The 26,887-nt window shown below is 52.8% G+C and overlaps 1 protein-coding gene and 3 long non-coding RNA genes across 7 annotated transcripts in view; 2 read left to right on the top strand and 2 right to left on the bottom strand.

The window, feature by feature from the left end:
• SRGAP3 (SLIT-ROBO Rho GTPase activating protein 3) overlaps positions 1–26,887 on the bottom strand; it is a 575,259-nt gene that overhangs the window by 450,725 nt on the left and 97,647 nt on the right. For 3 of the 4 annotated variants that reach the window (XM_064667088.1, XM_064667087.1, XM_064667089.1), the window contains 7 exons: positions 25,199–25,304; positions 24,724–24,951; positions 23,774–23,853; positions 21,915–22,095; positions 21,184–21,333; positions 20,390–20,717; positions 16,535–19,520 (listed from right to left, as the gene is read on the bottom strand). In XM_064667088.1, the coding sequence (XP_064523158.1) occupies positions 19,104–19,520; positions 20,390–20,717; positions 21,184–21,333; positions 21,915–22,095; positions 23,774–23,853; positions 24,724–24,951; positions 25,199–25,304 (1,490 nt within the window). In that variant the 3' untranslated portion in view covers positions 16,535–19,103. Of the gene's footprint in view, positions 1–16,534; positions 19,521–20,389; positions 20,718–21,183; positions 21,334–21,914; positions 22,096–23,773; positions 23,854–24,706; positions 24,952–25,198; positions 25,305–26,887 lie in introns of those variants that run through there. The other variant, XM_064667090.1, reaches the window with a different exon arrangement.
• Positions 45–4,779, top strand: LOC135420081 (uncharacterized). The gene is made up of 3 exons (XR_010433338.1): positions 45–318; positions 3,084–3,992; positions 4,609–4,779. It is a non-coding gene; the product is annotated as an uncharacterized LOC135420081 (long non-coding RNA).
• LOC135420082 (uncharacterized) lies at positions 2,911–13,325 on the bottom strand. The gene is made up of 2 exons (XR_010433339.1): positions 13,281–13,325; positions 2,911–7,349 (listed from the first exon to the last, which is right to left on the bottom strand). It is a non-coding gene; the product is annotated as an uncharacterized LOC135420082 (long non-coding RNA).
• LOC135420103 (uncharacterized) lies at positions 15,060–18,772 on the top strand. Its single transcript, XR_010433348.1, has 2 exons — positions 15,060–17,341; positions 17,398–18,772. It is a non-coding gene; the product is annotated as an uncharacterized LOC135420103 (long non-coding RNA).

Below are 26,887 nucleotides of genomic sequence, written 5' to 3'. Positions count from 1 at the left end.
CGCTTCCGGCGGCGCTTCCGGGAGGAACTGCCGGGAACGGAACGGGCGCCGGGAACGGGGAAGGGGCGGAGCCGCCGCTCGCCCCCGGCCCTGTGCGGTACCCTGTGCGGTACCCCCGTTCCCCAGGCCCGTTCCCCGGTGGCCTCCCAAAGGGCGGGGTTGTGCCACAGCTGCAGCACCTTCCGTGCTCGCTGTCTAATGATGCTCGATTAAACACCTGCGCGGGCAGCTCTGAAATCCTGCGGATGGACGTTAACGGGGGAGACCCCAGCAGGGGCTGCGGCTCCTCCCGAGGGGCAGCTCCGACCTCTGCTCTGGGTGAGCAGGGACAGCACCCAGGGAAGGGCTGGAGCTGGGACAGGGCAGGGTCAGGCTGGATCTCAGGAAAAGGTTCTTTCCCCAGAGGGTGGTTGGCACTGACCAGGCTCCCCAGGGCACTGGGCACAGCCCCAAGGCTGCCAGAGCTCCAGGAGGGTTTGAACAACGCTCTGAGGGACAGGATGGGATTGCTGGGGTGTCTGTGCAGGATGATCCTTGTGAGTCCCTTCCAGCTCAGGATATTCTATGATTCTGCGATTCCAACCAGGTAGCTTTTCAGCACTGAATGAATCATCCACCAGGCATTTCTACACCTTCTCTCCCCTGTGTGCCTCTCACCCCTGGAGGAGCTAAAATAACAGCACCGGTCTCTGTGCATCCCATGTGCCTGTGGAACTCCCTTGGACAGCTGATGGATGGAATAGGATTCTCAGAACTCCTGTGCTCAGCTGATGGATTCTCAGCCACTGAGTTGTTCACTCAGGGGACAAATGAGATATGTGTCTGAGTGCTCCCATAAGATGGGCCTGAGAGTCTTCATCTGTGTCTCCCAGGAGATACTAACTGAAAACACATCTAAGACACTGTGTGGGTGAGATTTGGAAATGCGCTCACCCACCTCACTCCCTCCTCAGTGACCTCCCACAGCCCAGCCCTGTGCTCTGCACAGGTGCAGGTCAGCCCCTTGCCACGGGAGTGCCCTTCCCCACAGCCCTGCTGGGTTCCCATGGGAATGGGCATCATCCCCAGCACCTCTGCCCCGGCACGGCCAGATCTGCCTCTGAATTCCACAGAGGGGACAGCAAAACCCAGACTAAAAATACACGGCCTGGTGACTGCAAACCACCCCCAGGGCAGGTGGTGACCGGGGCTCAGTGCTGCCCTGGGCTCTCAGGAGGGCTCAGAACTGCCGGGGAGGTCAGGGAAATGAACGCACTGCCCAAGTCACAGAGGATAAAATTGCAAAGCAAACTGCAGTGTCTGGGTGCAGTTCTGGTTTCTGAGGGCAGGTACTGACCCAGGCTGTGCCCAGGCACTGCCCATCACACACGGGGCTCGCTGACCCCCCTCCCCTGGCAGGTACTCTGGCACACTCTACACTTACAACATTCCTGTTCCTTAAATTTGTTGTAGCAGAGGTTTTCAGACACACACAAGGCACATTTAACCATTTTTTATAATAGTCTATGAAACAGTAACAGCTCCCTTTACTTCCTTAGTTACACAGGTCTGAAACACTTCTGCAGCAGCTGGTGACTCAAACGTGCTGCTCCCCAAAAGCTGCGTGTATGTGTGCCTGGTTTTTCCTACGAGTTTGTTTGTAGTAGTGTAATTTCCATGTGCTTGCTCTTGATCTGTGCTAGTCTGATTTTTGAATTGGATAAAATCAAGCCAAGCTCCCTGAACTGGCACTCAATGTCTATATATAAATATATAGCTATATAAAAGGTGCTCCATGACCCACACGATGGGGAAGGTCAGAGGAAATAATCACAATGGTCTGTGCTGGCCTTGGGCACTATGAATCTCTGAATTTATATGTTTGAATGGCTTTGATTACTGCCTGCCCCTTGCCAAAATGCTAGAATTTACAGAATAGTGTCACTTAAGTGCCTGTTCTTTTCACCTTAAGGAATCCATTTCTGTTTTCTCTGTGAGCTGTGACAAATGAATGTATCAAACTCTTGTAATTTTCTGTTCTTTCCCTTCCCTCACACACGTGGCCACTCTCAGTCCAGGTTCACTCATATGTATCAGACATGAGCTTATTGGGTGGGAATTAACTCACCCCCCAGGAATGGGCACAGGGGTGCAGGTTCATTCCTCCAGCAACATGTTTATTTTTTATTTTGGACTGATGAAGAGCAAAGAGCAGGGAGTCTACAGCCAAACACCATCCACACAGACCACTACTGAATAAAAACACAATTTAAATTATTTCCACTGTAAAAGCACCATATATATATTAAAAAAAAAAAAAAAAAAAAAACCAACTTGGAAAACCTGTGCTTTCACCTGAATCCTGTACAATGGCAAAGCTGGAGAGCATCCACCTCCTTAGGCTGTGTGCTCAGATGATCCCCCCAGCCTGTGGTGCACAGCCTGGTTATCTGTGGGTATTGTCCCATTGGGATGAAGTCCCTTGGGCTCTCCCCCCACAGGAGAGGCACTGAGAAACCTCTCACACCCCTTCAGCCCTATTGCACTGCCCGAGGACTTGGCCAGGCAAAGCACTGCTCAGCTGGAGCCTGCTGGAGCATGACAGGTCCCAGGGAGCAGATCCAACCCACAGAGTCCTGCCGAGTGAGGACACTTGTCCTCCCTGTAGGAATGCCTCCCACTGTTTTATTGGCACTTTGGGCTTTGGTGTAGCAATACTAAACTGGTTTATTTTGCTGAACAACCAAGTTACAACTTGTTATTATACACAGAACACCAAACATATCCCCTCCTCCCAAGCCCCTGAAATGCTCATTTAAATTAAAATACCAGGAAGACCCAACTGCATTTCCATAAGCTTGTTGCCCTGTTCTGTTAGCAGAGAAAATGTGTGAAAAAGCTGAGTAGGAAGTGTAGTAGCCTGACACAAAGAAAATCTCCAAAAGCAATTTATTTTCATATGTTCTATTGAGACAAAATATTTTCGTGAAGTTTTACATAATTCCCAGCTGGCTGTGCACAACTTAATAATGTAAAGAGTGTTTGTTCCCCTTTGGTGCCCAGTGCCATGTGCAGAACTGTTGTTTTTCTCTGTGCTCCAACAGACAAACGGCTCATCCTCAGCTGCCCTTCATCCACTGATCTTAAAACTAAAAACTGACACTCCACCTCGGTCTGCCTTACATGTCTGTGTGCCCCTGGACATTCTTCATTATAGGTATACAAATGCACCACAGAAAGAAGCCTCTGGGACACCAGCATGTAGATTGGATGAAAATCTGCAGAAGAACATACTGTACTTCAAAAAAAAAAATTAAACCCCAAAACAGAGAACGTTTTGAGTTAATTGTTTCTAAGTATTTTCAGAGATTCCTTAATATTTAAAGCAATGGAAAGTTTCTCATCATGTCATTCCCAACTTGAGAAGCAAAGAGCCTGAAACCATGGGCAAGATTGCCCAGAAACATTTAACATTGACCTTGCTCTGCCCTTGTGTGAAAGTTGGCAGCCATTTATTGATTTCTACAGGACTAAATTTAGTCTGATGTTGAGACTTTTAGAACAAAAAGATCTCATGTTGCCGTGGTTTAACCCCAACCAGCAGCCAAGCCCCAGCAGCCACTCGCTCACTCCCCCACCAGTGGGACTGGGGAGGGAATCAGAAGGGTAAAAGTGAGACGACTCATGTGTTGAGATAAAGACAGGTCAGTAGGTGAAGCAGAAGCCACACACATAAGCAAAGCAAAGGAATTCATTCCCTGCTTCCCATGGGCAGCAGGTGTTCAGCCATCCCCAGGACAGCAGGGCCCCATCCCATGTAACAGTTATTTGAGAAGACAAAGCTCCAAACGTCCCCCCACCTTATTTACTGAGCATGACATCATACAGTATGGAGTACCCCTTGGATCAGTTGGGGTCACCTGTCCTGGCTGTGTCCCCTCCCACTGTCCCACACAGCCCCAGCCCCCTCCCCAGCGTGGCCGTACGAGGGGCAGGAAAGGCCTTGGCTCTGGGTAAGCCCTGCTCAGCAATAACAAAACCATCTCTATTATAACCACTGTGCTCAGCACAAATCCCAAACACAGACCCACACCTGCCACTGCCAACAAAAGTAACTCTACCCCAGCCAAACCAGGCACAGGACTGGAGCAGTCAGTGAAGTATCAGAGTGGTGTGAGGGGTGTGGGCCAGCCCTGCAGTACCTGCTGTATTTTTGCACACGTATAATTCACTGTGCTATTTAAAGATAACAGACTGCAGACTGCTGGTTTTGCCTCCGTGTCATTAGTTTTTGGCTAAAAGCCTCTGGTGTAATGACAGTCCCACCACCCCACTGCCGCTTCCTTGGCAAGCCAGCGATGCCAAGAGCCTCAGTCACTGCCCTCCAAGCACAGACCACCACAGGGAAATGCTAACAACCTTTCATTAGTCAAAATGCTCCCAGCCCATGTGCTGAACTGTATTTATCACCCCAGCATGGTTGTGTTGGCAGGTACCCCACACCCAACCTTTGCTGCTTTAGCTGTGCCACAGCTCCACGAACATCAGGTCATTTCACACAGAAATGCCTTGAAAGCACAAACAGAATCATTTTTTCTTTTTTTTTTTTTTTTACTGCAATGTTTTTAGGTCAACGTAAATCAATGAAAAACATGTTACAGAGCAGCATAGAACCTTCCATGAAAACATCATGAGAGTTAGTGGCTGAAGGAGCCAGAAATAATATTTAAACTTTCTCCTGGAGTGCTTTGAGAAAGACACGATGAGTAAAATGACTCTGGACATTTCATAGTAAACCAATGCTGATTGAGTTGGGCCTGACCTGAGGGCAGAACGAGATGACAGTGGCTGCTAGATAGGCAGCCTGGGGAGAGAAGGCAGCAGATGAACCAGCACAGCCCTGACCCGAGACAGGGACACAGATTCAAACAATGAGCCATGGGTGAATTGGCCTTGGCTGGGTTTGGCCTTTTGCCACAGCAACGCTTGTTGACGTTAGAGAGACGTTGTTTTGCACATGCAGATACCTCCTGTTTGGCCACTGATGCAGATCCAACGAATGTTAAGAAAATCATGACTAATCTCGCTAGCTCTGAGTTACTCCAGTATAAAAACTCCTGCACTGATAAGCCATGCACAGTTAGATGCAATGGTAGGTCTGTAATACCTTCCATTCTCTTGGATTTTCTCCAACAGCATATTCCATTGCCAGCTTTGTGGCTTAGAGTCTCTCTTTGTCTGCTTGGTTCATAGCCTGAGTTCCTTTCTTCCACCCTCATCCCCCCCCCAAAAAAAAAAAGCTGAACTAGATTAATTCAGCTACTTACAGAAAAGTGATTCTGCTGCTTTTGAGAACCAGTATGAACAAAAAGAGCCTACAATTAGCATCCCACTCCAGGAAAGGCTAAGACCCTTCTCAGTGGGAAATGACTTTACTTTCCAGTGATGAATTTCTATTAGTGATTGGCTGTGCAGTTATTCCATGTCTCTGGGTGGACACAATGCTCAGTGCTCTGTATCCTCTTCAGAGAGCTGTGATGGAGGTCACAGACAGGGGCTATCAAATAGAAAACAACCTGCATTCCTATGCAGAGGAAAAATGGGTAAACCAGGTGAAATCCAAAGGTAAGTGTCAATAAGTTAATAAAGTGTTTCTCTGTTGATATTCCAATTCTCCTGCACAGATTTAGCCTTTTTCAGCTGAAGGACTCGGGAGCAGAGTTTGAGCACAAATTGTCCCCAACCCCTTGTGCTGTACAGCTGCTGATTTGCCACCAAAATATCCATCACTGGAACTTCATTCCTTCACTAAATATTGTTTGCATTGTTCTGCTGCTGTATTTATCACTTCATTGCTGCCCTCCCTGTCCCCAAACATTAAGCAGATCTCAGCCTTTGCAGTGCAGGGGTAGTGCAGCTCCCTGTGCTCCATCTCTATGCCAGGGTAAGACATTCCCCAAGCCCACCCTGCTCCAAAGAACATTTATTTATTACTCCCTTTAATTACTGGAAAGTGCCAAAGAGGCTGGACAGCTTCTCACAGGGCTCTGGCCCCCTCAAGCAACTTCCCAGCTCCTGTTTAATTAGCAACACAACTTTTGCCAACAAGCCCTACGTGCTTTCCCATGGATCATGAACTTGTGCCTCTGCACTTTCTGCCTGGAGCTGCCCAGGGGCAGAGATCCATCCAGCCTCCACCAGCCTCGGCCCTGCTTCTCAGCACACTCCAGCAGTCCCCAGCATTGTCTCACCAAGGTGCTGATGAGTCCCAGCAGCCACTGGAGATGTATTGCCCTGGATCACAGAGCCTCAGCAGAGTCTCCAGCTGCTCCTTGTGCTGCTGTGTGTCACCTACAGTTCAGCTCACTCTGCTGCTCATCAAACAAACAGGGGTAAAACAGCCAGAACACGGAACTATGAACAGGCAATTTCAGCTTCCACCCAGCTTAGCATGCTTATGCCTGGATTTATGTGTCAGAGTGAGACTAAACAGGGGAAGAAGGAGCCATTTGTCACCAGAGCACCTGCAGAAAAAGCAGCTTCAGTCCCTCTGTGGCACTTGCAGCACAGCAGCCTTCTCTGGGAGGGAGATGGATGGACACCAGTGACTCAGCCTGCAGAGAAAACTCTTCTTGCCAGGCTAGAGCCAAGATTCCAAGCCTGATTCCAGACAAGTTCAATAGAACTGAAATGTACACCTAGGGGGGAAAATCTACAATTTATAAAAAGGGTTGGTTAGGACTCACCAGACATCGCCACAGCAATTAGAAGCACTTCTACTAGTGCTGCTTCTAGTTTGCCTTTCCCCTTCCTATAATTCAGTCCTCCAAGTAAGGACTCTCACAACAAATATAAGGACATTTCATTTTGATAAATTTAAAACAAAGTGTTTTTCTAATCAGCCCCTCCCTATAACACACAATGGATTTAATACTTGTTTCCCCACCAAAAATTTCACTGAACATTTTCAGTCAGCTTTATCTGCAGAATCAGGACGTATGAACTTGTGTGATATTGGCCCTTCTTGAATTTGCAATTTAATCCAACACCTGTGCTAAGTGATTATCTGTGACTGAACAAGCAGCAGCAAATCTGGCCCCAGCCAGATGTTTGTAATGAAGTCTCCGGGTACAAATACATTCATACGCTAACTCATGACCTAACTGGGAAGGGCTACAATTGACACTGATGTCCCCTGGCTGTTTTGTGCTGCTGTGGCAACAAACTCTCCCATATATTGTTAAATTTACTAACCATAGGTCCTTCCTGGTCCTGTTTTTGCTGCTCTGCTCCTGCAAGGGCATCCACTCTCAGGCAGCCCTTCAATGGGGCACTCCTTGGTCCAGGGTCCCAGGGTCCCACCAGCCTGCCTGGCAGAAAGCAGGAAAAAAAGAAAAGAAAAATGAAATCGTAGGTTTTTTGTATTTCTAGGATGTTTTTGTTTCTGAGCCCCAGTGAGTGCTATAAACAGCAAAGATGAGAAATGAAATTGATTTTTAAGTAGCCATTAAAGCAGCTGCTGTGGCTTTAACCCACTGCTGTGAGGTCCCCCCAGACCCCCAAACAGAGTGTGCAAGGGGAGCTGGATCCCTGCAGGGTCTGTGCCTGGGGCAGGTGCCCAGCAGCAGGGGCAGGTCCTGTGCCTGCATCCCGGGGCTTCCAGCCAGGGGGACAAACCATTCTGTGACCTGTTAGAAAACATACTCTGACTGATGCTTCCAAAGCAGAATCTACCACCTGGAGTTCTGACACCTTCCCAGATTCCTGCCCTGTGTGGACAGAGGCCTGTCATGCTCTGGTCATGCAGCGCTGCCCAGACACCAGGAATCCTCTGCACGGCAGGGAGGGCAAACCCGGGACCCGCTCTGTCCTCGGGGCCTCTCCCTCCTCCTGGCCAGCACAGCCCGACCATCCCTCAGACCAGCTACAGGGGAAGGTGAGCTCAGGGGCACAGTGGTGCCCAGCTCCTCACATCCCCCCTCACCCACCCTGACCCACGAGTCCGAGGTGAGACACTGTGTCAGGATTGACGCCAGTGGTGAAAAACAAAACCCCTCGTGTGCTGGCAGCTGAAATGCCAGGTAATTACTTAATTGACTCCATGATTTCCACGTTGGAGCAGCAGCCTGCAGCACTCAGGCTAAAAGCAGAAGGCCATTAGTAACGCTGGCAGCAGTTTATGTCCCAGCCCATGGAAAGCAGAAACCCGGAGCGTGTCCTGGTGCAGGATTTGGAGGCCCGAGAGACACCTGCATCCATCCAGCTGCCAGGAGCACTCACCTCTGCTGGACCCAGCTCCTGCTGCTCTAACCAAGACACAGACCCAAAGAGTCCAGAACTGAGAGATCCACACAAGGAAACTAGAACAAAACTGAAGCAATGCATACCACTAAAAATTCAGCATAGAAGTGGTTTAGCCCAGTTCCCCACTGGGTGGTACTGGGCAGATTGGCAGCAGCAGCACTTCCACCAGGACATGGTTGGAGCCTTGAGCTGGGCAGGGGCACCTGACCCACCTGAGGTTTAAATCAGCATCAAGAAGCAAAAGAGTCAGCAAAGTTAGAAAGATGCTGCAGAGCAGCACTGCCAGAATGGGGAAGTTCTGCTGGAACAAAACCATGTCTGGGGGCCAGATTGGCTGTGGGGCCTGTAGAACACTTCCTTGCACTTCTCAGACAGACCAGCTGCCACTGAACTTTCTAGGCCCTTGCCAATACACATCCTCAAACCAAAGGGATGTGGATCCTGGGCTCTGCCACTGCATTTAATGCCATCAGCCTTGTCCTGGGGAAAGCACTGGTCCCCCGCCAGGCAGGGTGGTCCAGAGGGCACAGCCAGTGTCACCAGAGGCCACCACAGCAGGCACACCCCAGGCACCACACACAGCCCAGCACTCAGCTAATTCAGCTGTCAGCACTGTACATCAATAACCTCTGCTTTCAAACACAGGTAATTGTCCCAGCTAAGCTGACTTTGGCAGGAATAAATCCACCCTGGCACCAGCTCACCAGGGACAATGGGTTTGGGCTTTGCTGCTCTCAGCTCACAGCAGCAGTACAGTGAGGCCACAGATCAGCTGGATCCAGAGCCACGAGCAAACAGGGCAAGGGAAGGGGTGGCTGAACATGAGGCTTGTCCCCAAAAGCCCTATGAACAATGTATAACTTTTTACAGGAAACAATCATTTATATAATTCCCATGGACTTCAGTTGCCACACCAGGGAGGAGGGAAGGCATTAGTCATGCACTAGCAGATGTTTTGACTTACGTAAGACTTAATTTTTTTTCTTTCTTTTAAGAAAAAGGCTTTATCTCACCCTGGAGCCTTCTTGAGAGCCTACTCACTCTCGGCCATTGCCATGGCCTCCAGTGCTGCTCCACTGTGTGGTGGGGCTCTGCTGGCTTCAGTGCTTGCCCAGTCATTGCTAAATATATTATTTTTAAAACAGCTTTTTTAAAGGGGATGAAAAAATGGACGTGATGACAGTTTAAAGACAGAAATTCAACACTAGTTTCACCAGTGTTCAGCAGCAGCACATAGGGGTGTCTAACACTGTCAGGGACGGTTATTTCTTGCCAGCTGAGACACATTGAGGGGGAAAACAAGCTCATTTGCTTTGAGCAGTGTAGGAAGGCTCGGGCTGGTGATGAGCATCTGCCACAGTCCTTCCCTGGGGGAGCGTGGCAGGCAGCACAGGGCCCTCACCCCCCATCCTGTCCCATCAGCACCCCAGAGACTGCAGGAGCTCCCTGGAAGGATCTGCACCAGCTCCCAGCCGAGCTCGTGCTCATATAATTTCCTGAGTGCCGCAGGCAGCTGGGTATCTTAATTAAGATATTTATCTTCATTAAATAGAACCGGACACATTTGCATGTCCAGAGACGTGTCTTGCTCACGCTGTTGGTGCTCGGGTGGAATGAGGAGCTGTCGGAGGGTGTCTGGCCTTTGGATGCTGTCAGGAAGGTGTTATTAAAGGTCTGGGATAAGCTTTGCTCCAGAGCTGGAGCTCTGTTTCTAAGACACAAACCTCCACTAACTTTGCAGCATCAAGGACTACAAGCCCAAGTCTCTGGAATATTCCTGAGGAGGGAAGTGGCATCTCTGTGGCACAAAGCAATGCTGGTTTACCTGCAATACTTACACTGATCTCAGTGCATGAGATATATTTAAAATCCAGACAATTACACTTTTATCTCATGAAACACTTAAACCAAAACACTGCAACAGCTGCTGCCCTCCACCCCACCAGCGAAGGAAGTGATTCCAAAGCACAGTGGGAATGTGGTGCTGCTTTCCAGCTGAGCTGTGATCATAAAAAGGTTTCCAACAGCACACGGCTCTGCAGTATTTACAGAAGATGGATAATGCTGCAGTCCCCAAGGCCTGCTAAAGTCTTGTTTCCAATGTTTCTATAGTGAGGCTGTAGGTGTATATTAAGTGGAAATAAAAAAGTTATCAAAAGTTGGGGAAATGCTCTTATTTTTTCCCTCTGTGCCTGTGCTCTGTGCTGAGGCACAGGAGACAGCACAACCTCCCTGATGGAGCAGGCACACAGCCCCGTCTGCTCCACGTCCCACTGGAGCCCAGCAGTGGGCAGGGAGGGTGGGAGCAGCCGAGGGCTCCACCAGTGGCACTGGGAGCACCCCCCCAGCAGACGGGCTCCCCACAAATCAGTACTGATGAGCCTAGGGAAGGGCTGTGCTCCAGGGAGATGGGGACATTGTTCTGGCTTGTGCTGGAACAGGGAGAGAGACATTCAAAGAAAAAGATTAAAATTAAAACCAAACCCAGAATGCACCAAAACCCAGCAGGACCTGACTAGCTGGTGCCAGCCCCCTCCCTTGAGCTACCCCCAGCAGAGCCAGGGGGAACTGACTTCTAAAAAACACTTCACCAGTTTCGAGAATCAGTCTCATCGGGTAAGTCCTTTCTCCTCTCCACAAGAAATTAAACATATGCTCACAGAGACAGACTCCAAACATATGGGTATCCACACACCAAAATATCTGCCACATGCCTGGGGCTGTGGTCGCTTCCACTGCTCTGCCCTGGGGGATTGAACTGCTGGGCAGCCCCAGACACCAAGGGCAGAGGGGATCAGGGAGGAAAAAGGGCACTAAGTGGCCCAACATGGGCACAGTCCAGCCACAAGTGATGAGGGTGCAATTAATATACACCCTTAGCAATTAATACACCTCCTCAGCAAACAAGCCAACACAACAGAGCATCTCTCAAATGTCCACAAGACAAGGGAAGCTCCAGGCAGGTCAGAGCTGCTGCCCAAAGGGCCCCACAGCCATGTCTGAGCTGAAACAACAGCAGGGGCTGTAAAATCCCTCCAAACTGGGATACTCAGGTTAAGCCACCACCCTCGGGTGTCCCCAGACCACCCCACAGGGCCCTGGCTCTCACTGGGAGGGGATGCTCCTCTCTCCACCGGGGCTTGATGGTGGCTCATGACTTCATGCAGATGCCCCTGACAGAGCCATTCCCAGGGCACTGCGGGACAGGCTGCAGGAGAGATGGGTGGCCGTGCACAGCCTGTGCCATGAGCTCACTGCAGGCTCTGGGCACCCACAGCAGTGTTCTGTTTTAGTTTTAAACATGGATGGAAAATCTTTACCTCATTTCCTAAAAGCACTTTAATGTCTTTTCACTGGAAAAAAAAATACTAAAATGTATTAGTAATTTGGATTATTTAATTCAGTCAGCAGGATTGAGAGCTCTTGCTGCACTTCAAGTCCAGGTTCAAAGCATTAATCACTAAATTCTGCATTGTTTCCTTCACATTTCATTTCTATCTCATTTTTTCATTCATTAGCCACGAGTGTGACAAGTGCCAGAGTGCCCTTAGGTGCCCCTTGGAGCACATACAGTGCGTGGCTCTTGGATCCATCCAAGTATTCAGTTGCTGGACCCACCTAAACCAAAGGTGAATCACCCTCAGAGCATCCCTTGGCAGTCAGTTACCACGGGGATGAGTGGAGGAGGCTGAGGGTTCATTTCAGCACCTTGGGGGGGTCTAGAGTTAAATGAGGTCCCGGCGAGGCAGAGGCAAAGCCGGGCACTGCCACGCTCCAGCACTGCCACGCTCCGGAGCCCCATCGGTCCAGGAGCACCCACAGAGTCAAAAGCAAGTGCTGTGCTATTCCTCTTCACCAGAGGAGAGCAGGGCTGGCCTGGAACATCCCTGGAATACGCCAAGAACACAAGTACAGCACACCTAAAAAACACCTGGAACACGCTTCCATATATGTCCAGGGTGTGTTCCAAACATGTTCCGGCATATTCCAGGTCCAGGTGTGTTTGAACATAACTGGAAACATATTCTGGGCATATTCCAGGTGTGTTGTAGGTGTGTTCCAGCTGTGTTGCAGGGACCTGCATTCCTATGTTCCAGGTACATGTTGGTGCAGTCCAGGTGTGCTGGATGTGTGTTCTAGGTGTGTCATCCAAACGTTCTATGTTTGCTCTGTGTGTCCTGACCAAACGTTCTAGGTCCATTCTAGGTGCGTCAGGGTTGCGCCGGGTTGCTCTGTCCCCAGGAAGGAATTGTTGGGAGCTGCTGTTTCTCCCTCACTACTGTCTAAGCCCCAACCGTGTCCCGCTGCGGATCCTGGGTGCTGCCACACAGCTGCCCCTGCTCAGCCCAGGGCAGCCCCAGCCCCGCTCCAAGGTAATGCTCTCAGCAAGTGCTCTGTGCAGGCACTCAGGGCAGAGGTGACGTGCTGGGATGCACACATTGCACTGTGGCTGTGCTTGGGACCCACAAAACTAAACACAACACAGCTTTGGCAGGAGCTCTTATTCACCCGAGTGCTAAGAGAGACGGGCACAGAGCTGTGATTTAACCTCCTCCTTTTTTATCACCTGCTCTCCAGAGTCCCGTGGTATCCTCCAGCAAGGGGCATCAGCAAGACCCACCACGCATCCCCCTCAGACTCACCCCCCCTGCGTGCCCTGCACCCCGCAGGTGCTCCCCAAACTGGGACAGGCCGGCTCAGCGCGCCCGTGGCCGTCGCAGGGCACCGCAGGCACCTCCCAGGCGCGGGTTCCTCCGGCCTCGCCTTGTTCCGACGGGCTGGGAAGGAGCGGAGCAGCCGCCCCGGATCGTTCCCACGAGCCCCACCGGGACGTGCTCCCAGAGCTCACCGGTACTTCTGACTTCAGAGGGAACCCAACACACGTGTCACCGAGCGGCAGCGTGGAAAGCGACTTGAATGCAAATGCTGCATTCGGCCCGTGGAAATTAATGAATAAACAACTCAGTGCGTTGTTTATGCCCAGAGTTAATGATTACCGAGCGGGGCGGGGGGAGCGGCCGGGACGGGCGGCCCCGAGAGGGTCGGTCCGGAACAGGGGAGGGGCGGGCCTGGGGGGGATGTCGGTGCGGTCCCTGGGGAGGTCGGTCCCCTCAGGGCCGGGTCCCCTCCCGGGGTCGGTCCCCTCAGGGCCGGGTCCCCTCCCGGGGTCGGTCCCCTCCCGGGGTCGGTCCCCTCCCGGGGTCGGGTCCCCTCCCGGGGTCGGGTCCCCTCCCGGGGTCGGTCCCCTCCCGGGGTCGGGTCCCCTCCCGGGGTCGGGTCCCCTCAGGGCCGGGTCCCTCCCGGGGTCGGTCCCCTCAGGGCCGGGTCCCTCCCGGGCTCGGTCTCTTCCCGCCGCTCTGAGCGCGCGGGGCGCTGCTGCCCCCTGGCGGCGCCGGGCGGACACGGCAGGGGGACCCCGGGCCGGGCACCCCCGGGCCCCGCACGGGAAACGACCCGAGGAGCGCCCGGCACCGCCCGGCACGTACCCGGCACATACCTGACCTGCTCGAGAGTCCGCTCAGGGCCCCGTCCCTCCACACGCCGCTGCTGCCCACGGACCCGCTGGAATCCCCCCAGCTCTCCCGCAGGACCGTGCCCAGGAGCCTCCCGGCCCGGGGCGCCCCTTCAGGGGGTACCGGGCTGTGACAGCACCGGGCCCCGCGGCTCTCGGCTGCTCGGGAGAGGCTGGGTGAGGGGTACGGACCACGATGGGACTGGTAGCCTGGAGCACACCCGCCTCATTAACCGAATTTAAGGAGGGGTGATGCAGGTCAAGCCCCACCTGCGGCTGAGCCAATCCTCCCCCGGCTCCCGGCCCACACAAACCTCTGCTCGGGCATTGCCACCTGTGTCTGCAGCAGCCCCACCTCGGGGATGGATGGAAAGGACACAGGGCCCATTTACTATCCCAGTTGTGGCACTAAAAGCCTCATTAAAGGGAGGATGAACAGCTTCACATGAGCCTGGATTAGGAGGAGTACTGGAGAACAGGAACTTTTATTTGGAAATCAGTTGTCAATTTACTGATAACAGTGACATTTACTCTCAGGCAAAGGCTTCATTTGGCTCATTAAGTGCCAGCATTGCTGTGGGGACCTTCCTAACTCAGAGGGAGCCCAGCACAGACTGATTTGGATGCAGGATAGACCCTTGATTGACCCAGCAGTGCAGGTGCATCAGAAAGCTGTTTAAGTGTTGCTTTACTGTATCTGGTGATGACCCGGGTTAGAGCTGCAGTGCGGCTGAGGGGTGACTGGCGTGGTGACCAGGCAGTGATGATAGGGGCTGGCAGGGCTGGGCAGGGCTGTGCCACCTGGGCACCTCCCTGGCGGGACAGCAGACACACTGCGGGGCTGAGCCAGCGTGGAGTGGGCTGTGATGGACAATGTCCTGTGCTCGCTGCAGTTCTCATGTCACTGACCTGGCTCCAGTTGATTCTATAAAACCCAAGGTGGGCTGTCCCAAGGCCTGGGGTTCCCATTGGGGACCAACTGCCACCACGCTGCTCAGTCCTCCCTTTTGGGAGGTCATTGCTCTTGTCTCATTTGGCACAGAGTGAGCACTAAATTGCCTTTAAGTTCATTTTTACATCTACTTTTGTCTGACATCACTTGTGCATTGCGGGCATGGTCCCCTTCCCAGACCTGTGTGATGTGTCCCCAGTGCCAGGGCAGGGGGTTCCCAACACGGGGGGACATTTCTCGGCTGGCACAGACCAGCACAGGTCTGGCCATGCTAATGGAAATAGGCAAATTCTCACCCCTTGGAGTTTGATGGGTGGGTTTTCTATCGGCCTACGTCCCTCTCCCCTGCGTGTTTGCACCATAGGCCCAGGGCTGAGAAGAAAGAGCCCATCTGAGCTCGGGGTGGCCCATCCAAACACATGCAGCAGGACACACAAAGTCAGCTGGTGAGCATCCATGGGCATGGGGAGCAGCTACAGGATCAGCAGAGATGTGGCCACTGGTACCACGGCTGCCTGCCGGCACAGGAGGGACTCGGGCTGTGGCACAGGCCTCTGGAGGACACCCTGGCCACCACCTCTGGCCAGGGCTGTGGGATAAGGGCTGGGCAAGAGGCACAGGCAAGAGGTAGCAAATCACAGACAGCGTTTTTGAGAAAAGTTAAGCAGTTTATTCAACAGGATGAGTCCACACCCAACCAGTTGCTTCATCTACATGGCATCACCAGCACACACAAGGACCCACTCAGACACTCTAGCTGACGGCATCTCACCATACGTTACAGAGACAACACCGGGGAGGAGGAGGATGACCGGTACAAGGGGCAGCAGCCACAGTCTCCCACGGCTGCCCGGCGTAACCAACCCCGTCCCCACCACAGCTCACGGCCCAGCCACGCGAAGCACATCAGACTCGGGACATCTACTGCCGCCCCCGAGAACCACAACACCGCTAGTTAAATGACACACCCGGGGTTACAAAAACGACCTACCAGGGGACTTCAGCCTAAGGAACAAAGTGCACTGTCATCGCCGCCCCGGCACCGCGCGCCGCTGAGGGTCTGTACAGGGAAGGGGCTGCTGCGGTACCATCACACTTGGTCAGCACCATCGCGGGCCATGCCGGGCCCTGGTGAGGGCAGGCGAGGGCCAAACTGCCCCGGCACCACGGGATGGACGGGGCAGGGCCGAGGGAGCCGGGCCGAGGTTGGCGCTCGCTCTGCACAGCAGAGGAACAGCCGCCCCCCTCAGGGCTGGGGGTCCCGGGGGCTGCGCGGCCCCTCGCCCACGGTGCTGCAGGGGGGCAGGAGCACACCCCACCCCGCTCCCGGCCCTGGGCTGGCACAGGGAAACTCTGTGAACTCTGCGGCCCACGCACAGTCTGTGCCCTCGGGGCGGTACCGAGGGTCAGGGTTGGTTACTCACAAACCATGAGCAGGTTCCAGTTACGATGCTCCTACAATGTACGTGGCTCAATTTTGTGCCAAGTTCGCTTACAGAAAAATACATTTCTTCCCTTAAATTTACAGTAGTTAAAACTACACTTGGAATACTGTATTACAAAGGGGGAGTTTATTCTCCAACAAAAAGTCTTGGTTCCCTTTTCATCAAACAGAAAAATGGAAGGGCTTTAAAAGCAATCGCCCCCAGCACAACACAACTGCCCAGACGAACCCATGTGTGTACAGCTCCCAGGCCTGAACTCCAACTGTTTGTTCTGGTGCTCAAAAAGGCACTTAAAGATAAGAAAACAACTGTATTAAAAACCCACAACAAAACAAAACAAAGGAAAACGAAAGGCAATAATTTAATAGAAAGACACTGGAACTTGTACCGTATCTCCAAAAGTAAGAAGGGAGGAAATAAAACCCCTAGTGAACATAGGTTTGCTCTCAAGTCATCTTGGAAATAATATTAAAAAAAAGGAAACTGGCAAAGTGAATGTTCTCCAGGAACTAAACGGAAACAAAAATAATAATTACTGGCAACAGATACACAGCGCTCGTGCCAAATGGGTCCTTCCCTTCCCAGCACACGGCCCTGAGCAGCCCAGCCTGGTGGAACATCTGCTGCCACTGCGCTAGGCCGGGCCGGGGCCTGCGCCAGGAAAGGGGGATGATGGAGAAATAAACACCAACATGAACCAACTGTGGTCATTACAAACGCCAAGGACGTTCACAGACAAGCACACACACACCGTAGTCCCTGCCAACGTGACAGGGAGGGACACGGGCAGAGCTGCTCCCCCCAGGCTCTGCGAGGGGCGCCGGCGGCTTCACTTCCCTTCAGGGTTACTATTATTATTACTGGGTTTATTTTTACATCGAGCTACCTACTAAGTGCAAAGATTTGGTGAGTGGCATTGGCTTTTATCTAATCTTAGCCTATTTTTTACAGTTTACAGGTTAACAGTTACTTTCCAGCAGTTAAGCAAGTAGGGCAATATATACAGGGCTGGCAGAGCAGGGGGCAAGGGGACACGTGCGCTGGGCACGGGACAGGGACAGGCACCAGCCGGTCCCGATGGGTCTGTGACCCCACTCCGTGCCCGCTGCGTGGAGGCACAGGCGTGGAGGGGCAGATATGGAGGTTCAGGTGGGGAGGTATGGATAAAGAAGTGCAAGTGTGGAGGGGCAGATATGGAGGTTCAGGTGTGCAGGTATGGATATGGAAGTGCAGGCGTGGAGGGGCAGGTGGAGAAGGGCACATATGGAGGTGCAGGCAGCCTCACATGAGGGTGAGCTCCCAGGCTGAGAACAAGCCCTAGCAGGACCAGTGGGCTCTGCTGCCCTGGCCGGTGCCTCCACCACCTTCTGGAAGTCAAGCTGCTCCTCCTGCAGAGCTGGGGTCCGCAGTGGTGCTGGAGAGGTGAGGAAGATGAAGGGGAGACAAAGCAAAGGCCTGGGCAGGGGCGGGTGGCTGCTGGGTGAGGCAGGAGGGTTCGTGGGCGTCTTTGCCCAGGCACAGACAGAGCAGCAGGGTCAGAGATAGCGGGGAGGAAGGATGGACGTTAAGGAGCCATTAGTACATGACCATGGGGAAGTGCCAAATCAAACCATGGGGCATTGCATGGAAATCTGTACAAGGAAAAGCTGCAGGAGAAGCACAGAACGTCTTGGATTCAGCGCTTAGAGCGGAGTCTGGATTATCAGAAAGGACCATGCAATCCCCAGCTTTCTGCATATTTTTTCTCTGGGTAAAACAAAATGTAGATTCCTTTGCATAACTCAAACAGTTGTATTATATGGTACAGTACAGAAAGTGCAAAGTGTCACCCATCAGATCGGTTCTGCATTTGACACGGTCAAATATGGCTCATGCTTCTCATGCAGGATGACACACTCTGAACTGAGACCCCCCTGTGCCGCTGGGCAGCTTCACACCGAGGAACATGGTGGTGCCAAAGCCTCCTCACTGCTTACACCTGACTGTCGAGAGACCATTGGGTTGTCTTCTTATTAATTAAAAAAAAAAAAAAAGTGTGCGGGGAAAGGGAGATGAAGGATCTCCAAACTGTTTAGTTACTCCATACTTTACCACAGGGTTGTCACCAGTCCTTGTTCACTCTGAAACCTTCCAGAAAAGCAGCGTTCCATGGCCCCAGTGCAGCACAGCATCCTCCTCCTGTGTGAAGGTGATGGTGCACACCTTGCTCTGTCCCCACTCACGGCACACAGCTCACTCTGTCCCTGCTGCCCGGGGCGTCACAGGCACACAAAGACGTCTCAGGATTCAGGACTGAACAAACTCCAGCTGGCTGGACACACACCATCATTTATGGATTTCCAGCTCTTCTCTACAACCCAGTAGTGAACAGACCCCGCTGCATCCCCATCCCTTTTTTTTTTAAATGCCAAGAGGTGCAGAAACTAAATTCCAGGATGGCTTGTATTGCTCGACGCATGGCTGCTGCGGTGTGGGCCTCCACCCGTGCACAGAGTCTGGGAAACCCAGCCCAACCCACCATCTCCAGAGAGGACATTTCAGAGCCAGTTTCTGAGGTAAATCTACTGTTTTAAAAAGTCACTGAATTCTGTACACTTTGTTTTTAATATATACTCCTACAGAGAGCATGTGTTCTCCAGTGCTGACACGCAGACCCGCTGTCTCCTCCTGCCGTAGGACTGCAAGCTCGGGAAGTGTTTCTGCATGGAGAGGGTGTGTGCACACATATGTACATATACACACACACACGTATGTACAGCACCAGGCCCAGGCTATGCATGTGTTCCCTTTTGGAGAGGCTCCCCCCAGCAGGGCTCTGACCCCCGGCTCAGCCCAGAGAGGCTTTGCCGTGTCGGGCCCCGCTCCCGCCATCCGGGCCCCGGTTCTCCCGCTGCGGTCCCCGCACCCCAGCCTACATGGTGCCCGATTTATCCGCCGAGCCGCTGGGGAAGAGCTTCTCGGTGGGGGTGACAGCAGGGCTGCCCACCCCCGAGCTGCTGCTGCTGCTGGAGCGGTGCTGCACCACGGGCCGCACCGGCCGCATGGGCGGCGGCCGCAGCTGCGCCCCGGCCAGCCGGGCCGACAGCGCCGGCTTGAAGGTGGTCATCATCTCGGTGGTGGAGCTGCTGCTGCGCCGCATGGCCGCGTCGGGGTCCCGGATCAGGATGGTGTGCAGGGGGCTGGCCGGCTCCGAGTTGGCGGCGCCCATCGGGGGGTTCTTCATGGGCTCCAGCGTGTCCAGGACCACGTCGGGGGCCTGCTTGGCTGTGTTCTGCCTCTCCAGCTCCCGCAGCTCGTTCAGTGCCGTGCTCATGGTCTTCTCGATGTCCTGTGAATGCCAAAGGGATGTCAGCACTGTGCTACAGCATGACCCGCTCTCCTCTGGCTTCCCAGCAGCCATCCACTCCACCTGGGCATCATCCACCATCCCACAGCTGCTGTTCCTGACACGAACCAAACTGCTGGTACTGGGGGCACTGAACAGCCTGTCCACAGGTTTCCAGCCCCTGAGCCCCAGTCACAGCTGCTCAGACACAATGGGGGGGGCTGTGCCTGAAAAAGGTGGTCTCTGAAGTGCTAGAGAATTCCACAGCCACTTCTCTGAAAGATCCATTCTCTGGGATGTGAACAGGTTCACAATAACCTGACTGATTCCTAGCTGAGGCCTCCCGCCAGCAGCAGAGAGAGGGACCTGGAGCTACATTGGGGTCACAAGAATTAAAGGAGCCCCATGGATCTGATGGCCTAATGTGACACCAATGGCACCACATGGATGGAGGCACCACACTGGGATCAGACTCACATTCTGAGGTCACAGCAACAAAGAGCCAATACAGAACTGCAGCACCTTTCCCCAGCGATCATCAGTCCAGTCAAACTGATTCGGCAAATCCAGTTTCCCCCCTGCGCTCCTTATGAGATAAAGCATTTCCCTCCCTGCAGAGGCAGGAGCTGCCAGTGCCTTTTGGTGGTGGATCCAACATTTCTGCCTACTGTTGGGCAGACACCAGGATTGTATAAGGAGCAGTATCTTCCATTACACCAACAGATACAGCTGGGCAGCAGACAAGCTGTTGGCTGCTCATTTTAACCTTTACACCACGGCAGCACCGTAACTCTGAGTGTCTGAGGTGAAGGGGCTCTGAGCACTCCCCAGCGACCTCCCCTTTAGTCTCTTGGTCCCTTCCCAACACTCACCTCAGCAAGAGCTTCTGCTTCCAGAGATTTCTGGTCTCCAAGGCTGCTGTGCCGGGTGGACCCACAGGTTGATCTCAGGGGGTGGCCATCAGCCAGGGCCTTCCTGTCTGGAAAATTGATGCTGCCCGCGCTGCCAAACGTTGCCATCCTGCGCTTCTCAGGACTCTCGATCCTGCCCCTGTTGAGGGGGATCTTGTGGGGGCTGCTGGGGCAGGCTGCTGCTCGAGGAGGGGTGTCTATGCCAGGCCCCATCCCTCGGGGCGGGCTGTGGGTGTCTCCCCCGCTGCGGCGCCGAGGGATGGCTGCGCCGTCAGACCTCAACCTCACCCTGCAAAGAATCCAGCACCTCAGGTCACTACCTGTCAGCCCCAGCACAGCTGGCTATGGGCTGCAATCGCTCAGCTCTGAGTTCGGCTCAGACCAAACTCGAGCCTTTCAGATCCAGAAGACCCAGGCAAGAGGAAGACACACACTTCAGTCAGCACCAAGAAAGTGACAGCACTGAATCACAGAATCCCAAAATGTTTTCGGCTGGGACCTTAAGGATTATCTTGTTCCAACCCCCTACCATGGGCAGGGACACCTCCCCCTGGACCAGGCTGCTCAGAGCCCCATTGCAGCCTCTGTACATGTTAAATCCCCGTTATCAATGCACATGAAACCCCCTCCATGCTCATATTACCCCGCAGTGCTCACTGGACCGTTCCCTTCCATTCTGCCCCACCCCACACACTGACTGTCCCCACATGCGATGGTGACCAACTCCATGCTCACAGGAAAATGAGTTTCCCTACCTGCCCATCACTCCCCCGAAGCCATAGTCCATGATATGATCCGTTGGAGACTGGATGTCGTTCTTGGAGGAGGCTTTATCATCAAGCAGTGGCCCACTGCTCGCCTCGCTGTCTGCCTTCTGGCTCAGGCTGTCGGAGAACGCGTCATCCCTAGGGCAAGGAGATCCCATCAGTGACAGGGCCATGTCCCTGGGAGAGCCAGGGCCCAGCTGCCACACAGATCTGAACATCCCCACTCCAGCAGCTCCAGACTTTGGTAACAAAGGGCTGGACCAAGGCTATCACTTCACTGGGAGCTTGGAAACAGCTGCCATCCTGTCTCCACACCTCCTGTGCTGCGGCTGCCATTGTAATGACTCCAGGTACAGCACTTGTAAGAGAAGCAGCACCTGTGAAGGGCCCTGGGATCTGCTCCCAGGTCAGGTGGGCACTGAACAATCCAGGTCAACACTCACAAGGGAAAGGCCAGTGGTAAGCCTGGGTCACACCACTCTGGGGAGCCAGTGAGAGATGGGGTCCAGGCACACTGAGGTACAGTGTTTAATGCTTGGCTTTATCAGCCTCAAAGAGAAACAATCAGAGCCAATACACGGAGATGTGAATAGGCTCAGATTTCTCAGTGAAGTCATTAAACCTTGGAAAACCTGACCCATTATTTTAGGTGGCTGAAGTGGAGCTTGTGCAGGTACATGATTTTAACACCCTGGATCAACCCTTACCACTTTACTCACATGTCTTGCACCACGATGTACTGGTGGGGGATGAGCCCATCCACCCCATTGTGTCTTCCTTCCCACCAGTCTTCTGATGCCCGATGGTACAGCAGGAGTGAGGCCCCTTTCTTGAAGGAGAGCTCCCGTGGAGATCGTCCAATGTAGTCAAACTTGGCTATAGCTTCAATCTGCTCCACCTCTGCACAGGAGAGAGGCACAGCAAGAGAACACCTCAGCTCAACCCTCACCAGGGAAGATAAACCCTAGAGAGCCATCTCAGCAGAGCAGCAGTGCTGCTGCCCCCCAGCATCCCCAGAGCATCTTGTACTGAGCACAAACCTTATTTTCAGACTGATCAATTCTTATTGTTATTCTAGCCTTCCTGGGATCTCTCACAGACTCACAAACTACCAGCAGTTACAAACAGCTACAACCAGATGGGGAGCAGTTGGAATCTCCCTGTGTGCATATGGCATCCTCATCCACACTCCTGTTTTCTGCCTTTGGTTACAGAACCCCATTATCCACCAGCCTGGGATCTCGTCAAGCTGTGTCAGATGCTGTATGACCAAACCCTGCTTACCTTCTTTCCTTATCCTGGAGACAGTTTGGCTTGAATTATTGATGAGCAACTAATGCCCCTTTGGGGATCCCCATGGACACGATGATACCAGCTCCAGCCACACAGCTGCTCTGCACCCATCTGCAGCACCACCTCACTGACTGCCCCCTTCTCCTCGTGCCACCCCTGCCACTGTCAGAGCCAGCCAGCAACGTGCCTTCATGATCTGAGACACCAATCATTTTAATCCCCACCTGGAGACTGGCAGACAGGTGATGACAAAGCCAAACAGGGCAAATGTGCCCAGTTCCTCCAGATCTGCCACGTTCTCATTAAACATTGAAACTTGCTCTGCCCCATCACTGCCCACGGGCTCAGCAGCCGTCAGGGTGTGACCTGATGCAAACTCACACAGAGCAGGGGACACTGGAGGAGGACACGGGAGACACTGCACCAGACCCCTGCCCATTCCAGCCCCACCTGGGACAGGCCAGGCTGCTTCAGCAGACTCATCTTCCCCACCCTGAGCAACCCCCACACGAGGGCAGTGTCTGGGAGCACCACAGAGGCATCAGAGGGAATGTTCTGGAGGAGACAGAGCTGGCAGGCAGCCAGGAGGGTTCCCACATCCCTGCCAGAACACTGGGCTCCCAGCAGGGAGTGTGTGCAGGGCAAGGGGGACAGGGAATATGTAAATTCACAAAATAAAGCTGCTCCTCTACTCTACACTCGACCCACAGTTAATCACCCGGAAACCCCAACTGGAGCCATTAACGTGGCCACCCAAGGGTGAAATTGGCTGCACAGCAGCTCCTTCACCTTCCTCTGCCAAGGCCTGTCAGCTCCTGCCTGGAGCTGAGAGCAGGCCCTGAGCCCTTCCCTGGGCCATTCCCAGCTCCCATGGCCCCACCAGCCAGGTGAGCCCTTCCTCCTCCCTGCAGCCCTCTGAGGGCAGATGTGCTCTGCCAGGGCAGGACAGCACTGAGGCAGCAGCTGCCAGGGAGGCAGAGGGTGCTCAGCTCCCCAGTGCCCTTCCAACACAGGAAACCCTGCCATGGAACAGAGCCACAGGGCTGGGCATTCCCTGCCCCACAGCAGTGCCAGCAGGTTCACCCAGACTGCCCCTCACCACTGGTGCCTCTGGGACACGGGAAGCGCTGCCTCCTGCTCCAGCACCACGGCCCGGAGCGCAGACGCTCCTTGCTCAGCTCTGCCAGCAGTCAGCCCATCCCACCCCTCTCCCAGCTCTGCAGACTGCTCCCCTGCACACCCAGCTCTGCTGACAGGGACCCAGGCCCTGCTCAGCCCTGCTCACCATCGTCGCTGGTGTGCGGCTCCGTCCCGTTGTCGTGCTCCCCCTCGTCGATGGTGCCCGGCTCGCTGTGGGGGCTGTCACTGCAAGGGAACACGGCACTGTCACACACCAGTGACACCCTGCTCCCAGGGCACTCTGCAAACACAACTTGTTGGGGGACATTTTGGCCTCAGAGATACTTGGAAGTTGTGTTTTTAGTTTGCATAAGACCAAGATGGTCACTTTACATCACAGCAGATCTCTGAACTTCCTCTGAGAACACCAAACCCACCACGATCTCCAGCCGAGAACGTCACGTTCTGTTGCTCTTATGCCTTTACTCGTATATGGCAAAACAAACACAAAGTGTTTGCACCAAGTTAAACGTCCCATTTGCTCACTCATAGTGAGCTTTAGCACTTTATCATCTGCTGCACAAGGAAGGATGGTGGCAGGTGACCAGGGTCAGGGAAGGTGAGGTCTCAGAAATGTATAAAACTTGCACAGAAATTAGTTCAAGTGTGTTATCAATCCTGCTTTGTTAAACCCAGACCTGAATGTGAGAGTAGAATTCCAGCAAAAAAGGGAACTGGAAGGTTCAGACTGACCTCAGGCTGAGGGATTCCATCCAACCAGCAGATCATGGTGGTACTATGTGTCTTTACTCAAAATTTCCAGCCTAGGAGATATCTGGATAAAATGGACCTAAAATTCTGGTTTGCTCTGAATACACTTCTGTTGATCCAGAGCTGAAAGAATCTTCCACCAATATTAGTATTTATACTGGAAAGAATTTCTCCTGAAATTTTTACTGAGGTTTATAATGCTGAGTCAGCACGAGAAAAAGAAATACTTGGTTAAACTGCCAGTTTTAACTGATAGTACTAAATCGGGACTGCTCGGCTCGGGGTGCAAGAGCCTCTTGACCTGATGAAGGTGTTTGTACCCAAGAACCCTGCAGAGAACCTTACCAGTACTCCTCCCCTCCAGTCATGCACTTCTCGTAGACAGGCCCTTCCAGCTCTCGGTGGCTGGGGAAGATTCCCTCGTGGTGAATGATGATGGTTTTGATGACCTCATTGACGTGGGCCTGGCAGGACACCGGATCCTGCCCGTCGGGAATGTGCATCAGCGTGGGCCCGAAGCAGATGGCCAGGTTGTAGGGATCCATCATGTTCTCATCGCTGTACTGCGACAGGCTGCAGGCACACAGGGAGGGAGCTGCCGTGCCAGCCTTCTCATCCACCCCCAAAACCACCACCAACCCCACCGCCCAGGGAGGCACCAGCACCGGGCTGTCCCCCTGCCCTGAGCACAGGGGGCTGGGGAAGAACCAAATACAGCTCCCCACAGCAACAGCAGAAAGCACTCGTGCCCCAAAGACAGGGAAACCCTGACAAAAGAGAGGGCAAGGAAAAGCTCAGTGGAAGAGGCAAACAGACTCACTGGTTAAGGAAAGCAAAGAGGTATCTCATGACCACGATGACAGCCCGAGGCAGAGTGACAACGATCTGCTGGATCTGGTGCACTCTCTCAGCGGGGTTCTCCATTTCTGGAACACATGAATAGAAAGCACATCCCTAAAAACCTTCTCAGGACCAGACAGCATGGCACCAGAGGGACCTGTTCCAGATCTAGTGGCCCACTAAGTGAGAAAAACAACACCCTGTGTCCAGACGTGATCCACAGGTTTGGCATTAAGGTGCAAGCAGAGAACAGGGCACAGTGCTCCTCCACAGGGGAATTCATACATTCAGGTTCAGTATAAACAGCAAATAAAGACATTTCCATGGGTTTATTTTTAAAATAAGTGTTTATGTATTATTTAATTCATTCCTCAACAACTCTTCCGTTCCTCAAAAGCCTGAGTCAGTGTGGCACTGGAAATGGAGCACTTCTTGATTTTCTAGGGCAGATTTTTAAATGAGGTTTTTATTCATCTGAATCTTCTGGATTATGCATTAGGTCCTTCTGAGCCCTTCCACTCCTGTCTCCCACTGCTCTCAGTAGGAATTAGAAATTCCTAGGAAACAGATTAACTGAACCAGTGCTGAGTCAACACTTTTGGATTCACTTCTCTCCACAGGGATGCACAGAGCCCAGAGCTGCTGTCAGAAACCTGCTCCCTCCCATGGGAAGGAGAGTGACCCAGGGCTGTCCTGCCCTGAGCTATCTGTGTGTTCTGTGGAGTTAATCCTGCAGCTGCTGGTGCACAGGAAGCAGAGGATGAGCACCAGAGTCTCCTGGAGTGGGTGGATCACACAGAGGTGCTTGTGCTGGCTCAAACTGCAGTTTGCTGATCACAATAAAAATCACTGATATCATGTAGCTGGGCTGCCATTTGCTCATAATTGTGAGTAAAATCTGGCTTCAGTACCAAGATGGAAAGCATTATAATATTTCACTTAGGGAATTTTTCCATTTGAGGAATGGATTTATCCTGCTGCCTGGTGGGTTCTCTCCTTCTTCAGTCTGGTTTTACTAAAGAGGATGTTAGTTAAAAATACCCCCAACAAATAAATACAAACTGTATGAAACCCTATGACAACAGGCATATGTTCTGAAACCCAGAGGAACAAACTCTGGAGGCACTCGCTTTTCTCACTAAGCAAAACATTTTGACTGGCTGTAACCTGGGAATTAACAGCATAATGATCATCACTGTACACACGGGCACAGCCCTGTGTGGACTCTGCTGACAAAGGGCCTTTTGACCCATTTATTGCCCATGTGCCTTTGAGGAGCTTCTACATAAACCCTCAGGCCCCCAAGAGCAAAAGGAAGAGTTCTTCACTCTGCTTAGTCTGGACACTGACTGCACAGCCTGTGTTGTTTGTGCATGTCTGTGTGGCACAAAGTCAGCTGCACTTCAGGCCAGATTCTTAATGGGAACAAAGCACTTTAATTCATTGAAAATCTATCCTTAATCAAAAGGTTGCAGGAGCAGCAGGAAAAGAAAGATGAGGAAAAGGAAGATTCTTGCTAAAATGAGAAAAATAAAGTGAGAGAGAGAGAGACAGAGAATACCATCCAGAAAATTAACAGATGCTGTTTGCAACAAAAAGCTCCCAAAAGCTTAATAAATTGTGCAAATTTGCATTAATTAGGGATAGTGCCAAAGCACAAGCAAGCACA

The sequence above is a fragment of the Pseudopipra pipra genome, chromosome 11, assembly GCF_036250125.1.
Source record: "Pseudopipra pipra isolate bDixPip1 chromosome 11, bDixPip1.hap1, whole genome shotgun sequence".
Taxonomy (NCBI): Eukaryota; Metazoa; Chordata; class Aves; order Passeriformes; family Pipridae; genus Pseudopipra; species Pseudopipra pipra.
This window is presented reverse-complemented; position numbering and strand designations above follow the sequence as displayed.